The sequence below is a fragment of the Sinocyclocheilus grahami genome, unplaced genomic scaffold, assembly GCF_001515645.1.
Source record: "Sinocyclocheilus grahami isolate Dianchi unplaced genomic scaffold, SAMN03320097.WGS_v1.1 scaffold301.1, whole genome shotgun sequence".
NCBI classification, from domain to species: Eukaryota; Metazoa; Chordata; class Actinopteri; order Cypriniformes; family Cyprinidae; genus Sinocyclocheilus; species Sinocyclocheilus grahami.
Window position 1 is genome coordinate 240,171 of NW_015505480.1, and position 14,312 is coordinate 254,482.

Here is a 14,312-nt window from a genome sequence, read left to right on the forward strand (position 1 = left end):
AAGCTGGTCCTTTGCTGGTTTAAACTGGTCCGTTGCTGGTTTAAGCTGGTCCTTTGCTGGTTTAAACTGGTCCGTTGCTGGTTTAAGCTGGTCCTTTGCTGGTTTAAACTGGTCCGTTGCTGGTTTAAGCTGGTCCTTTGCTGGTTTAAACTGGTCCGTTGCTGGTTTAAGCTGGTCCTTTGCTGGTTTAAACTGGTCCGTTGCTGGTTTAAGCTGGTCCTTTGCTGGTTTAAACTGGTCCGTTGCTGGTTTAAGCTGGTCCTTTGCTGGTTTAAACTGGTCCGTTGCTGGTTTAATCTGGTCATTTGCTGGTTTATGCTGGTCCTTTCAAAGGACCAGCTTAAACCAGCATCCCAGCGTCAAAACATACCTAACGAGCATATGCTGTTTTTTTTCAACAGGGCATACATAGGCCTATGTAATATACAATGTAATAAATTAGTGTTATCAGAGCTTTATTTTTAAGTTAACTTTATATGTAAGTGTTGTTCTAAACAAATAATGTTATAGTGTATATGTTAGTATTTATTTCTCAATAAAATGTATTTATTCATTACATTTTATTCACAATAATACAAACGATACGTCTTTTGTGACTTTTATTTTGAAAGATCACATTTCCGGTTTAGACACCAAGAGAAGAAGAACGGCTTTGGTAACCGCAGCTTTGCAGAGCTTTACCGATCGTTTGGTTTATTCCAGCTTGTGTAGGTGAGGTTTTATAAATCAATACAAACTGATTAGTGCCTTCGTAATGTCTGTAATTTGCTGATGTGTCCTATGATGTATTGCGTTAGCGGGAATATGGCGGTTAGCATCAGGTCTAGCAACATTTCAGGAAAAACCGTCAAATTATTCTTCACTTTTAAGTTGAAAAATAAACTCCACCTCCATTGAGTTAGTTTACATGAAATGTCAAGCAGTGCCATGCTATCATTTGTCCTTATATATTAATTTACAGGCATTATAAATGCATGTTGAAAGAGAAATTGATTAAAAACGTGTCATCTGCAAGTTACATTAATTACTAGTTGTAATATTACTGGTCTGATACAGCTGAAGTTATATAAAGCAAATCCAGAGACATCCACAAAGTATGAATGATTTGATTTTTCATCTCAAGGTAAGACTGATACAGGTGACACACCTCAACGGATTCACGGCAGATCTTCCACCTGGAGCCCATCTCTTCAGTAATGTAGTATCAATATAAGGAGAACAAAGTCTCCTTACTTAACATCTTTTTTAACAGGTGAACAGCAACTACAAGAGCTGCTTTTTTTGAGGTCCTATAATCATTTAACCTGGAACTTTGGAACATGTCTTACAATCATCCATACCGAAGCCCAGCTGATGATTACAGCGCAAGTGATGACCAATATCACCGGGAGTCTACCGCTTACAGGTCGCGAATTAGGGGCGCATCTCCAGAGCAGACATCTCCATCCTCATCAGAGACCGTCCTCTCTTCTGTTAAGGCTTTGTCTTTTCTGCATAGCTGTGGACTGGATGCTGAAGACCTTCAAACTCTGGCCGAGCTTCCCGAGCATCTCATCGCAGCCGATACTCTTCCGGACCTTCTTGCACAGATCAAAAAGAAGAAAGCGTCCAGCACTTCTTCATCTAGGTCCAGTGCGCCCCAAGCCAGTTCGTCATCTCGCTCCTGGGACGACAGGAGCCACACTCAGCTGGTTGAGTATCCATTGGATTTCCCTGTCCGTCAGTCATATTCCATTCCTCGAGAGCAGCTTCCAACCTGGGACGACCGCTGGGAAAACATCCAACAAACAAGCTCTCCATCATGCACGTACACCAGTTCTGAGTCGAACTATGTGGTTGACTACAACCATCTGAAAGACAAAGAGTCTTATTTTGATAAAGCGTCTTGTGCCACAGAACCATCAAGGCAGAAAACGTCTGTTGTCCCGCAGTCTTACTCTAGCCACAGCAGAGATGCTAGTCAATCCTCACATTTGTCCAGCAGAGACGACAGTCATTCTTCACATCTGTCCAGTAGAGATGCTAGTCAATCCTCCCACCGCTCTAGCAGAGATGTCAGTCAGTCCTCTTATCTGTCCAGTAAAGACGTCAGTCAGTCGTCTCATCGCTCTAGCAGAGATGTCAGTCACTCGTCACATCTGGCCGGTAGAGACGTTGGCCACTCGTCACATCTGGCTGGTAGAGACGTTGGCCAGTCCTCACATCTGTCCGGTAGAGACGTTGGCCAGTCCTCACATCTGTCCGGTAGTGATGTTGGCCAGTCCTCACATCTGTCCGGTAGAGACGTTGGCCAGTCCTCACATCTGTCAAGCAGAGAGGTTGGTCTACCGTCACTCCTGTCCAACAGAGACGCAGCTCCACCCTCGCACCTGTCCAGCAGAGGCGCCGCTCCACCCTCGCACCAGTCCAGCAGAGGCGCCGCTCCACCCTCGCACCTGTCCAGCAGAGGCATCGCTCCACCTTCTCTCCTGTCCAGCAGAGACGTCGGTCTGCCCTCGCTCCTGTCCATCAGAGACCTTGCTCCACCCTCGCACCTGTCCAGCAGAGATGTTAGTCAATCGTCACACCACCGGAGGACAGAGTCGGCTCATAGAGTGCCTACCAGGAAGGAGGCGTCAGATTTCCACGGGAAAACTCCACCAGTATTTCCCTACGCATGCGTGCTCTGCGATATCACTGTCCTCTCTGACAAGGTAAGTAGCTTTTTTCGCTCTCACAGATTCTACTTTACCAGCTATTTACTAGACCGTTTCAAGCAAAATACACATGAGCGTACTGTGGCATATGAGGTAAGTCCAAGTAGTATGTTTATTATCCACATAGGTAGTAATGCATTAAAGGTGTAGTTCACCATTCGCAGTCATGTTGTATCGAACCTGATAAAGACAGAAAGTAACATAAACGCAGTCCATTCGACTCATGCACTGTAATTATCCCACTGCCGTAGTTCTCGAATCTCATTTCCGCTTCCGCATATGCAAATATGCCGCATCATGTTTGGTCACAAGACGTGCAAGAACCAATGGAGTCACTGGCCAATGAAGTCATACTTGGGTGTGATGCATCTTGATGCAACAATTATGAATATGCGCTAGTGGGAATGAGATTTAAGGGATATATTGGAAGGAACAATTTTCACTGAATAATGACTTGATAATTGACTGTGTTCTTGATATGATGGTCATTTTTGTTTGATTTCCTTTGATAAGAGAGCAAATACCCACAATTCAAGATCTGTCAATTTTGATAGCATATGCAGTTAGAGGGTGTGAAAAACTCATTGGCACAGAAGTATACATGACTTGTAAATACTTTCGTTTAAAATTGATGGAAGTTTCTTAACCATATGAACTATAAATGTACTTTGATTGTGTCATATTATATATTTTAATGCCTCATGAACGAATATTTAGATATATGACTTGTGTTTTAGGACTGGTCTGTGCATATAAAAGGAGCCCAACATGCGCATAGTCAACTTAGTCTTGTGGAAAAGTAAGTATCCGCAACTTTATTCTTTAATTTTTATCTAAAGCTCCTGCGCAGTCATGTTGTCACTAAATAATGTTTTCTGCCAAACATGAAATTCAAGCGGTTTAAAAAACACATTTGGTGATAGTGAGAATGATAACAGACTTAACATGAAACATTAGTCAATGTACAGACAAAGCATGTGCAATTCTTCACCACACATTTTATAAAGTAATAGGCTAGTATTTTTACATATTTTACATATTAAATAAATGTTCTACACAAATATCCTTGTTCATTAGATATCCAGCGTGGGATCAGTCAATCCAGTCTGCTCGAAGGTAGAATCATTCCCTCACTATATGTCATAAAACAGCACATTTCAATAAATGTGTTGGCTTACATGCTAAACATATACACTTTAACAGAAATGAGCCCCATTCTGATCGACTCTCGTCTAGAACAACACAGGAACGAGGTAAAGTCTTTATCCTCTTCATACTGATTTGAGCATCTTCTAGATATTATAGGTGTTGGGCTTTTTGTTCAGGTGGAACCTCAAGCAGTAGAAAAGGATCGTTAGGCAGCAGAAGTGGAGCGTCGAGCAGTAGACATGCATCATCAAGCAGTCAAAACCGCAATAATACTGAATCGAAGGTAGATTTTAGTTTCACTTACTGCTGTTCTGATGTTCAGACATTATTATATTTATTTATTTTACTACATTTAATTACAGTGCAAAGTGGTGTGTGTCAAGTTTGAAGTGGATGAATTCGACGAAGCTTACCTGAAAAAATTGCTTGGCCAGTTTGGGGCTATTGTCAAAATTATTATGTTACCTAGAATGGTATGGAATTTTATTTATTTTTAATATATATATATATGAATCTGATTTTTAAATGGGCTGTAATAATTTTTTCCTGTAATATTTTTTTAGGCTTTTGTGAATATGGGAACAGCAGGCCAGGCAGAGGATATAGTAAAATATTTCTACCAAAACCCTTTGAGGATCAGAGGAGAACTGATCAAATTTACTCTGTCTGCAGCAGTCAGTTTCCTACAGGTGAGTAATGATCAGCACAATTTTGTTAAATGCTCATCAAATGAAAGATTGAAGGTGCTGTAAGCCTGGACTTTTTGATGCCATGGCCCACCAAATATCCTAAAATATAAATACGGCCACATATTTACATGTGTAAAACCCATTTATGCAGTATGAGAAAATATTAAGTGTGATATTAGAAAGACAACATGTTGTTTCTTTAATTAGTTGTTATATTGTCACCGAGGTAATACTAAAATAAATTATTGTAAAATATGTGATTTGAGCTCATGATGTTTTTATCTAGTCTTTAGGAAGAAGAAACGGTAAACAGTTTTTCTCTAAAATTTTAATTGAACCAGTTTCAAAACTCCTGCTTGTAAGCGATGTTAACCATTTTGAAACTTGTGCCACCTAATATTATTTTATTAAGAAGGGATCAGAGATATTTTCCAAGTGCCATTCCATTCAGAAGCTACCAACGGCACCTTCAAAAGTGACTTGCATCCATTTGATTTGTTTGTTTAAATGTTTGCCACCAATGTTGATTGAATGATTTCCTTCATGTTTCACAGACATCTTGTGTAGTGAGCTTTTCACCGCTACCTTCTGGAGATGGTATACGCTCGGAGTTGACGGCCATTGCTAAGCGTTTCGGATCAGTAAAAAATTCACTGTTTCTCCCAAGCCGGGTAGCCAGACTTATTATTATACAAATATTTTACTCAATTATTCTTATGGCATGTTTTTTTCTCTTCAGTCACCTATAAAATATAAAGACTGTGCCTTTTTGCAGGGTTATGTGGAGATGGGCAGCATGGAAGAGGCCAACAAATTGGTGGAGCATTATTCAACCAATGCACTCAAAATAAAAGGAAAAACCATTAACGTTTGCTCCTCAACTGAGTACCAGACACTTGGGTAAACGTGTTTTGCTGATCTTACGTAGACACCATTTTTTATGCATTTGGACTGTTTTGTTGGGTAACACCGTGTCCTAACCAGATGCGACAGAATCACTCAAATATCACAACCATTCAAAAGCCCAGAAGTGCACTGCACTCCCAACGAAATGGACAAGTTTATCATCTAATTATCTAATATTAAAGCTTTTAAACATTATTAAAAGTAAATACTGAGTGACTGATACCATTTTTGTTATGGAATACACTTCTTGGTTCGCATTGAGTTCACAGTCTTAACATACACGTTTGCTTTAATTTATTTTCAAGATCTATTGTTGTTTTCAGTATGGCTATAAATGTCTTGCAAAATGATATTCAAACTCACTTTTAACATTGAATAAATCACATAATCAGTACTTGAGAATAGCATTGTCATAGTTTGTATGTTGTTGTTCCATCCGAGAGGGTCCAGCAGAGACCAGCAGAGGGTTCCTAAAATAGAAACTTTGTGTGTCGCCGTCGTGGCTGGTTAGGACAAAAACTCTGATTAACATGGAAAAGATACTTTTTATCGCTTTGCGGCACGTGTAGTTAGGACACGGTGTAACGCCAGTGACATTACACACATGACCTTAATTTGGTGCACATTTGTTCCACTCTACTTCTAAAATAACATGTTTTTCTCTTAATGGTCTAGTATGAAGGATGCTGACAAAGAAAAATCACCAGTACCTTATAGCAGCAGGAGAAGGAGGAGGAGTTGCAGCCCAAGAAGGAGATCCCACAGAGATTCTCCCAGCCCCAAACGAAGAGCTTCTGAGGAGAGGTCCAGGTCTCGCAGGAGTCAAGACTCTAAGAAACAAGAAGAAAGTGGACGCTCACGGGAGAGAACCAAAGAGAGCTCAAAACGGGACAGCTCATCCAAATCCCGTTCTAAAAGAAGCACTCCTAAAGACCAGAAACAAAAAACAAAAACAGAAAAGAGTGTGGAGGAGACTGTTGAAGATGACAGCGATCAGTCTGATGTGATGGCTGATGATAGTGATCTTGAAGGAGTGGCAGTTATAGCAGATGATGGTGAGGCACTAAATTCAGAAGATGAGCTCACAGTAGATGAAGAGGCGGATGATGAGGTGCATGAAACCTCAGATGAACCGGAACAGGATGCATCTGAAGATGTCCAAGCTGTGAACGAGTCAGATGATCAGACTAAACCTTCAGACATGGACACATCGAGCATACAGCCAGAGACGTCAGAGCATGTACCAACTGCTACAACTTCAGATAGATCAAGCGATTGTAAGGAAGCCAAAGAGCTTCAACAAGGAGAACAAAAAGAGCTTCAAGAAAAGCAAAAAGAGCTTCAACAAGGAGAGCAAAAAGAGCTTCAACAAGGAGAGCAAAAAGCGCTTCAAGAAAAGCCAAAAGAGCTTCAACAAAGAGAGCAAGAAGAGCCAGAAGAGCAAAAAGAGCTTCAAAAAGTTGAGAAAAAAAAGATTTGGCAAAAAGAGCTTAAACAAGAAAAGCATAAAGAGCTTCAACACGGAGAACAAAACGAGCTTCAAGAAGAGCCAAAAGAGCTTCAACAAGGAGAGCAAAAAGAGCTTGAGAATAAGCAAAAAGTACTTCAAGAAGAACAACAAGAGCTTCAAGATGTTGAGAAAAAAGAGATTCTGCAAAAAGAGCTTAAACAAGAAGAGCATAAAGAGCTTCAACACGGAGAACAAAACGAGCTTCAAGAAAAGCAAAAAGAGCTTAAAGAAGAGCCAAAAGAGCTTCAACAAGGAGAGCAAAAAGAGCTTGAGAATAAGCAAAAAGTACTTCATGTAAAGAAAAAAGAGCTTCAGCAAAAAGAGCTTAAACAAGAAGAGCAAAAAGAGCTTCAACACGGAGAACAATACGAGCTTCAACAAGAGGAGCAAAAAGGCGATACGGTGGAGATGGAGGAGGTAAACGCAAATGAGAGTTAGTTACCTACATTTTGAAATTGAGGACTCTGTATCTAGAAAAGGATATCAAATAATTGTTAGAGTCATGGCCCAGCAGCTTTGGTGCTCATTCGTGCGACAAGTGTTCAAGTCCTGCTTGCGTCATTTCCTGATCCCCTTTGATTGAATATAAATGTTCACAATTTAGAAGTATTTCACTTGGTAGTGATGCATAACTAATAATGTTACATTCTATATTTACAAAAGGTAAAGAAACACATCTGTCTGTTTTGTTTGTGTAGGAGGCAGCAGATTTCTCAGAAAATCTAGATAAGGAGAGAGTGTTGACAGAACAAGGTATTTATTTTACACAGTTATTGAATAATTCAACCATAAAAGCAGTACAGTTCTGCTGTATTTTTTCCTAAAACAGTTTTACAAAAATGTTTTGTTCTTTAGTCATATTTCAAATATAATTGAGGAAGTATGTCCATTCTGTTTTAGGGGATGAAAAGGAGATCTGGACTTCAAGCACTGAGGTTTGTCTGTTTTTCCCTCAAAGGGTTTGTGATTGTGTAAATATGGAACACAAATTATGATGTCTTCTATAAATTACACAAAGGGATTTTGAGTTCTTTAAGTTGCTTTTTTTAAATTTTTTAATTTTTAGGAAAAGTTTGGCAAAGTTCTTGAGGTGGCAGGTTTTCCAGTGGCTAAAAAATACAGTGAAGCAGATTTGCTGAAAATCGGGAAAAAATACGGAGATGTGGCATGCTGCTGTCTGGTTCGCAGCAATCGAAAGGTAAAGGGATAAAATGAAAGCATAACTTCAACATTAAATTGAAGGAAAAAGCGTAAGCTAAATATCAAACAGTTTATTTGCAATCAAATTTTTGTAATTCATTTGAAAACATATTGGTCTTGAATGTTATGGGCCTCTTACGTCTAGGTGATATGACTTAAAATATAGGCCTATTAGTATTTTTTTTTAGCTTCTGATGATATTTGTCTGATATAGCTCAATCTATGTACTTGCTCTGAAATGTTAAAACTTATTTTTTTTTTTTTATCATTTTAACCATTTAGACAGTTTGATTTTATTTTCTAAACGTAAGAAAACAAAGCATGTTTTCCACGAACAAACTTTATATTGAATCGTAATGTCACATAAACGGTAATATTTGTATGCATATATTTGAACAAATAGAACTATTTGTTGAATCAGTTTTGAATCGATTCATTAAGGCTTTCTGAAATAGTTAACTTATTGTTGATATAGTCGGATTTTATCATTACGATATTCTTACAGCTCTACTCTTAATTGTTCATGATATGTGAGGTGCAGGTTTTGTCTGTGTGATATTTGTAGAATTATGTTAATTACGTTTTCATTGCAGGTGGAGAAGGCATTAATTGAGATGGTGAATGGTGCCGATGCTGCAAAACTTGAAGCCGAGTGTAAAAGGCAACACGTTAAACTAGGTGGCAGAAACTTAAGGATATCAGTGTCAAAGAAATACAGCCAATTGAACGAGGGGTAGCTTACATTTAAATGACTAATTCTCCTTTTGTGCTTGTGTGGTCTGAAAAACACATCAGATGATATTCGATTCTGTTTCAAGGCAAAGGATTGACTCTGAGAAAGAGAAAGTTAAGGAAGATATTGAAGAGAACAATAAGGAGCCCTCAAGCACACTGGCTTCCAGTGAGGAGAGTACAGTAGTGATGGCTGAGACCGAGAACTCTGAAGAAGATGCTGAGGCTCGGGAAGGAAAGGAAACCAACATGGACACAATCATGCAAGCATCTAGTGATGAGGAGGTAAAATCAAGAAATAATTTCTCACAGGGTCCAATATGAATCTCAAATTTAGTGTCTTTTTAGCAGTGCATGTCTTTTTATGGGGGCCACAAAACACGTGTATACATTGCCGCATCATTGATTTTACACAGCTCAGCTAACACGGTGTTCTGCCGCTTTCCAATACTTCAGGAAGCGTATGGCAGAGTTCTCCAGATCAGAAACCTTCCAATGCCTGATGAGTACACTGATGAGGATTTCCTGAGCATCGCAGAACCATATGGAAAAGTAGTACACCATTGGATGTTTCGCCTCCATCAAACGGTTAGTAGATATAACTACTAATTCAGTGCTTCCATCAATGAAATCTTAAAATGTTCTCCCCCCCCAGGGACTGATTGAAATGAAAAAGGCCTCTGATGCAGAAAAGGTTGTAGCTGCGGCCAACATGAATGAAATTACAGTTGCTGGAAAAAATCCCAAGATTTCAGTGTCTACCAAACATGCTCATTTAAATAAAAGGTATTTGATAGTAATTTATATATATTTCAAGACCTGCAAAATTGATTATAGTCCGCATCATTAACAATTAGTCAAGTGATGTCTGTTGAGAATAGTGAAAAATGTATTTCTTTGGGTAAAAATGCTTGACGAAGTGCACAACCCCAAACCGTTCGAAGCACAAAAGCACTTCATATTCAAATGAAATAATAAGCATAGGGTTTGATGTGGGTTGCCTTTGTCAGGTTTTTGGACAGAGGTGTGTGCTGTTTAGTGTGTTTGAGAGGTGCTTTGCTACAAGGCTCATCATAGATATTACTGAGCTTTATATCAACCAGCTTGAGTACAACAGAGGAAACAAAATATATTTTTTGGATGTTAAATTTTCGTTTTAAATGCACCGTGTTTAATTGAATCCTACATCTAACACCGGTAATGCTATTTTTATGAGAACAGTAACTAATGGGATTATAAGGAAATAGAAGTCTTTGAGTCGTATGTTACTGTTCCTCTTATTGAAAACTGGACAAACACTTGACTTTGTGTTGTGTAACGTTCATATTTGTTAACATTTTTCCACATGCTGTTTCGCGTGGTCTTCATATGTTTTTATAGTATTCAATTTGCACATTTTTTGAATGTAAGCAATGTATTTTTTCACAAGTCATACAAGTTATCTGGTTGATGACAATCATTCATTGCATCCATACACCAAATTTACTCCTATTTGTTTTGTGTTGTTTGCTCGGTATATTCTACATGGACCTAGTGATGGTTCTCTACAAGCATCTACTGAGTTCGAGGAGGAAAATGATGAATCCAAGACACAAATCTCTGCTATTTCTGAGCAGCCGTCTATCCAAACATCAGCGAGTGTCAAGGTGAATCATTCTCTTTTGCAATTTAACCACCTGGCTTTGGTCAAATCCCTGTTTTGCAAGCTTTCAGATGCTGCTGTGCTGTATAACTACTGATATTCTGAGTTTGGTGATAAATTACACTGATTTTAGGAGTCCTCGAATGATAATCAAGATGTCAACTCAAAGGCAGATGAGAAGCAAGATTCTGCAGCTGATGAAGGAAGCGGAACGAAGGTGGAAAATTCAGACGTCGTGCCAGAGATGCAAACACCTGTGATGGATCCAGTGGGTAAGAGCGTGTGTAGCTAGTAAGGCACTCGAGGGCGTGCTATATGGACCGTACAGCTCTGCTAATGCTCAACTGATCTGTTGTACTTTACCAACAGGGACAGAGTTTGTTCGGCCTGTGGTGGGTTACTTCTGCAGCTTGTGTAATGCCATCTATGCCAGTGAGGAAGAGGCCAAAGACGAACACTGCAGGACCCCAATGCATCATCAAAAGCTGAAGGCAAACCTTCACAGACTTCTTACTTGCGTGATTCTTTTGCATATCTAGCTTTAGTGTGGTATAAGATCGATTAGACTGACATGCCTTCTCATTCCTTTTCTCTTAGGAGCACAAGGAGCGAAACAATTCGACATAAACCATGACACGGAACAGAAATCTTTCATAGACGTTCATGACGATAGCGTAACTGTAGCTAATTCACATCATAATATGTGTTAAGTGATTCAGTAGTAATGCAGAAATTGTAATTTTATTTAGTCTTTTTTTTTTTAATTATTATTATTACAGCCTGTTTGCTGTGTTGTCTTTCTGTTTCAGCAGTGGTTTTATCTGGTAATCAACAAAGTTGTTTTCTTTAAAAAGCATGTACTTTCGTACAGTGTACTGAACTCGATTTATAAGTAAATAGAATGCAGTAAAATCGTTTCTGCTCAAATAAAGGCATGTACAGTTATCAACTAAACGCGCTTGTTTTCTTCATGCGTGTTTTGATTGGACGGCTGATGGTTGTCTCCGCCCACAGTATGCCGTTTCCATGGCAATTCAACATGGCCGCACACGGTAAGCAGAAAGGTGTTTGGGATTTACTAGAGTGGATTTAGCTTAAAGTCGGCACACATGTACTTATATTTTATTGTGAACAGAGCGAATGGCTTTTATGAAGCAGAATAAAACGGTTTGGTAAAGAACAAGCGATCAATGAATGCTCTTTTGATTCGAATGAAGGGGAAGCATCTTCTAGCTAATGCTAGCCATTCACAACACTAACGTTACTGTCGTTTGTCATGCTAGGAAATATTTATGAACTCGAATTCAAGCCTGTGATTTGCTTATGAACCGAGCACTTGGTGTAATATAAATGCTAGACTGGGATGCTTGTGCGTCATGGGTCGTGAGTTTTTATCGCGTGTTGTATAAAGCAAGCATAAGCTGCATTCATTCGTGTAACGTTACATACCCACGTTATTCTTCTGATAGTCGCTTCAGAAGCTTCAGCACATCTTTGATTTCCCCAAAAGCAGTTTTTACTTTTAAAAGTGATGCATTACAATATTGCGTTACTCCGTTAAAAGTACCGAATTACGTTACTTAGTTACTTTTTATGGAAAGTAATGCGTTACGTTACTTTTGCGTTACTTGTTTTAACTTTTCGGTAACGTTAGTGAATCTACCGTATGGATGCCCGCTGGAGAAAAATGTAAACTACCAAGTATTGAAAAGAAAAGAAAAAATCATTTATGAATCAAATGCATATTTTAAAATCAGTGTTTTGTATTTAAAAATATGGATTTAATAAGAATGTGAATTTCATGTTGTTACAGATTATCTCATTAGTTTTACATATTGAGCATCATTTCTTAAAGTTTGCTTTGTGATAACAGATCTTAAATTGACTGATATTGATTGTAGTCTGAGGTTGGTACATTTTTGACGAGGCTGAATTCAGCTAGTACAAATTATAGTATTTACAAATACCATATATGCATTTAAGCAAACTTTGTGTGCATTTTAAAGCAATGCAAATGTCATAATTTTGTATCTGGAGTCCTCTATTCACAGGTGCTGGGTCATAAGAAGTCTTCACAAAAAAAAAAATCATTACTGCACTCAAACGATGACATGCACGTTTAATAATTAACATATGATGTAATTAGATGTAATGTCGACAGCCCGTTTTCGCTCTTATCTCAGTGTTATTTACATTTTAAAATAGTTTATTGTTTGTTTCTGAAAAAGAGACACAAATAGAGACGGTCCCTAATTTACATGAATAAGGAGATAAGAAACGCGTGTTTAAGGTGGAATGGATAGCGTGAATAAGAAGCTGTGAATAAGAAGCTGAATTCAGCCTCTTTGAGAGATTAGGCCTAAAAACAGAAAGAGACAGAGAGAGTATCAACAATTCCCAGTCTCTCCTTACACCTACATTATGTTCATTAATTCAGTATTTCATTTTGCTTTTGCAGGAAGACAACCTGTCGTATCCTTCCATTACAGTTTCCTGAATTACACCTCTATCTTTCTTTACCGTTTATGTTGCTTCTTAACAAAGTATCTCAGTTGTCCTCCACACCACTGCAGATCCTGTTTCACTTGAACGGCTGGTATTTTGCAGCGTTCTTCATCGCTGAGATTCTTATGTTTATCTACAAAGGTGATGTATGGGCTCAATAAAGCATTGAGCAGTTGAGATGTATATGTTTTTTATATGTGAAGAAATCAGTGTTTGCTGTGCCGTTTGTAGGGGTGATCCTGCCTTACCCACAAGCCAATCTGATATTGGATGTTGTCCTGCTGCTCCTCTTCTTGGGCCTGGAAACCCTCAGACTCTTCTATGGTCAGTGTGCTGTTCTAGAAGTAGCTGTAAACTCTCTCAACTCTTATTTTATTCAGAGGACTAAAATCGTCCTCATTCAGAAGCCCACTCTTTGGAGCAGGGTTGTGCAAAACTGAATTCAGAACTTTGAATTGAAATGCCAGGAAGAGGAATCTACTTCAAAATACAATGCATTCACAATATAAGTACATCTAATACAGTCCCACAACAGAGGAATTAGTCGTACACAAGTTTTGCAAAATAATATTTATAATTACACTATTTAATACTTTCATTCAGCAAGGATGCATTATATTGATCAAAAGTGACAGTAAATACATTTATAATTTTACCAAAGATTTCTATTTCAAATAAATGCTGTTCTTTTGAACTTTATATTCATCAAAGGATTCTGAAAAAAATGTATTTCGGTTTCCAGCATAACTGTTTTACACATATATATTTAATTAAAATATGTTCATAGATCATCATGTATCCATAGATCATTAATAGAACACAATTATTTTAAATGCTAATAATATTTCACAATATAACTGTTTTTACTGTATTTAAAAAAAAATAGAGATATCTTTCGAAAGCATTGAGAAATCTTATCAACCCCAAACTTTTGAACGGTTGTGTATTTCTCGGTCATTTAAATACAAGTGTCAAAGTCATTATCACAGCATTCATTTTCATTGTGTTTATATTTATAGTATTTGGCTTGATTTAGAAGACACTGGGTTAAATTACAGCATTCAAGAAAATATAGTGGGGGGGGGGGGTTTAAAGTACATTTATTAAAGGGGTCATATGATGCTGTTTTAAAGATCATTATTTGGTGTAACAGAATATGTTGACATGCTTTACATACATTATTGTAGGTCCTCTATGCCCCGCCTCTCTCAAACACCTAGTTTTCTACAAAGCCCCTCCTTTCGACAAACACAGTCTGCTCTGATTGGCCAGCTGACCCAGTG

General features: G+C 38.3%; 2 protein-coding genes across 8 annotated transcripts in view; both read left to right on the top strand.

Moving 5' to 3' along the window:
• Positions 1 to 626: 626 nt before the first annotated feature.
• LOC107601193 (uncharacterized) lies at positions 627 to 13,144 on the top strand. Of its 7 annotated transcripts, none has more exons than XM_016293265.1 (24): positions 627 to 2,693; positions 3,434 to 3,495; positions 3,774 to 3,812; positions 3,900 to 3,949; positions 4,022 to 4,128; positions 4,208 to 4,318; positions 4,409 to 4,534; positions 5,089 to 5,205; positions 5,310 to 5,434; positions 6,116 to 6,795; positions 7,252 to 7,367; positions 7,649 to 7,703; positions 7,851 to 7,885; positions 8,017 to 8,148; positions 8,744 to 8,883; positions 8,969 to 9,167; positions 9,339 to 9,470; positions 9,538 to 9,668; positions 10,417 to 10,528; positions 10,658 to 10,796; positions 10,894 to 11,015; positions 11,122 to 11,576; positions 12,983 to 12,996; positions 13,077 to 13,144. In XM_016293265.1, the coding sequence occupies exons 1-22, from the start codon at positions 1,320 to 1,322 to the stop codon at positions 11,149 to 11,151; spliced, it is 4,134 nt and encodes a 1,377-aa protein (XP_016148751.1). In that variant the 5' UTR covers positions 627 to 1,319; the 3' UTR covers positions 11,152 to 11,576; positions 12,983 to 12,996; positions 13,077 to 13,144. The 7 variants fall into 7 exon arrangements, with proteins under 7 accessions (XP_016148751.1, XP_016148750.1, XP_016148745.1 ...); XM_016293264.1 differs by having other exon boundaries at positions 6,116 to 6,728; positions 6,774 to 7,367; XM_016293259.1 differs by having other exon boundaries at positions 627 to 711; positions 1,124 to 2,693; positions 6,116 to 7,367.
• LOC107601180 (transmembrane protein 216-like) overlaps positions 13,050 to 14,312 on the top strand; it is a 2,206-nt gene continuing 943 nt past the window's right edge. Inside the window, exons 1-2 of the mRNA XM_016293248.1 lie at positions 13,050 to 13,170; positions 13,261 to 13,353. Of these exons, the coding sequence (XP_016148734.1) occupies positions 13,050 to 13,170; positions 13,261 to 13,353 (214 nt within the window). The remainder of the gene's footprint in view (positions 13,171 to 13,260; positions 13,354 to 14,312) is intronic.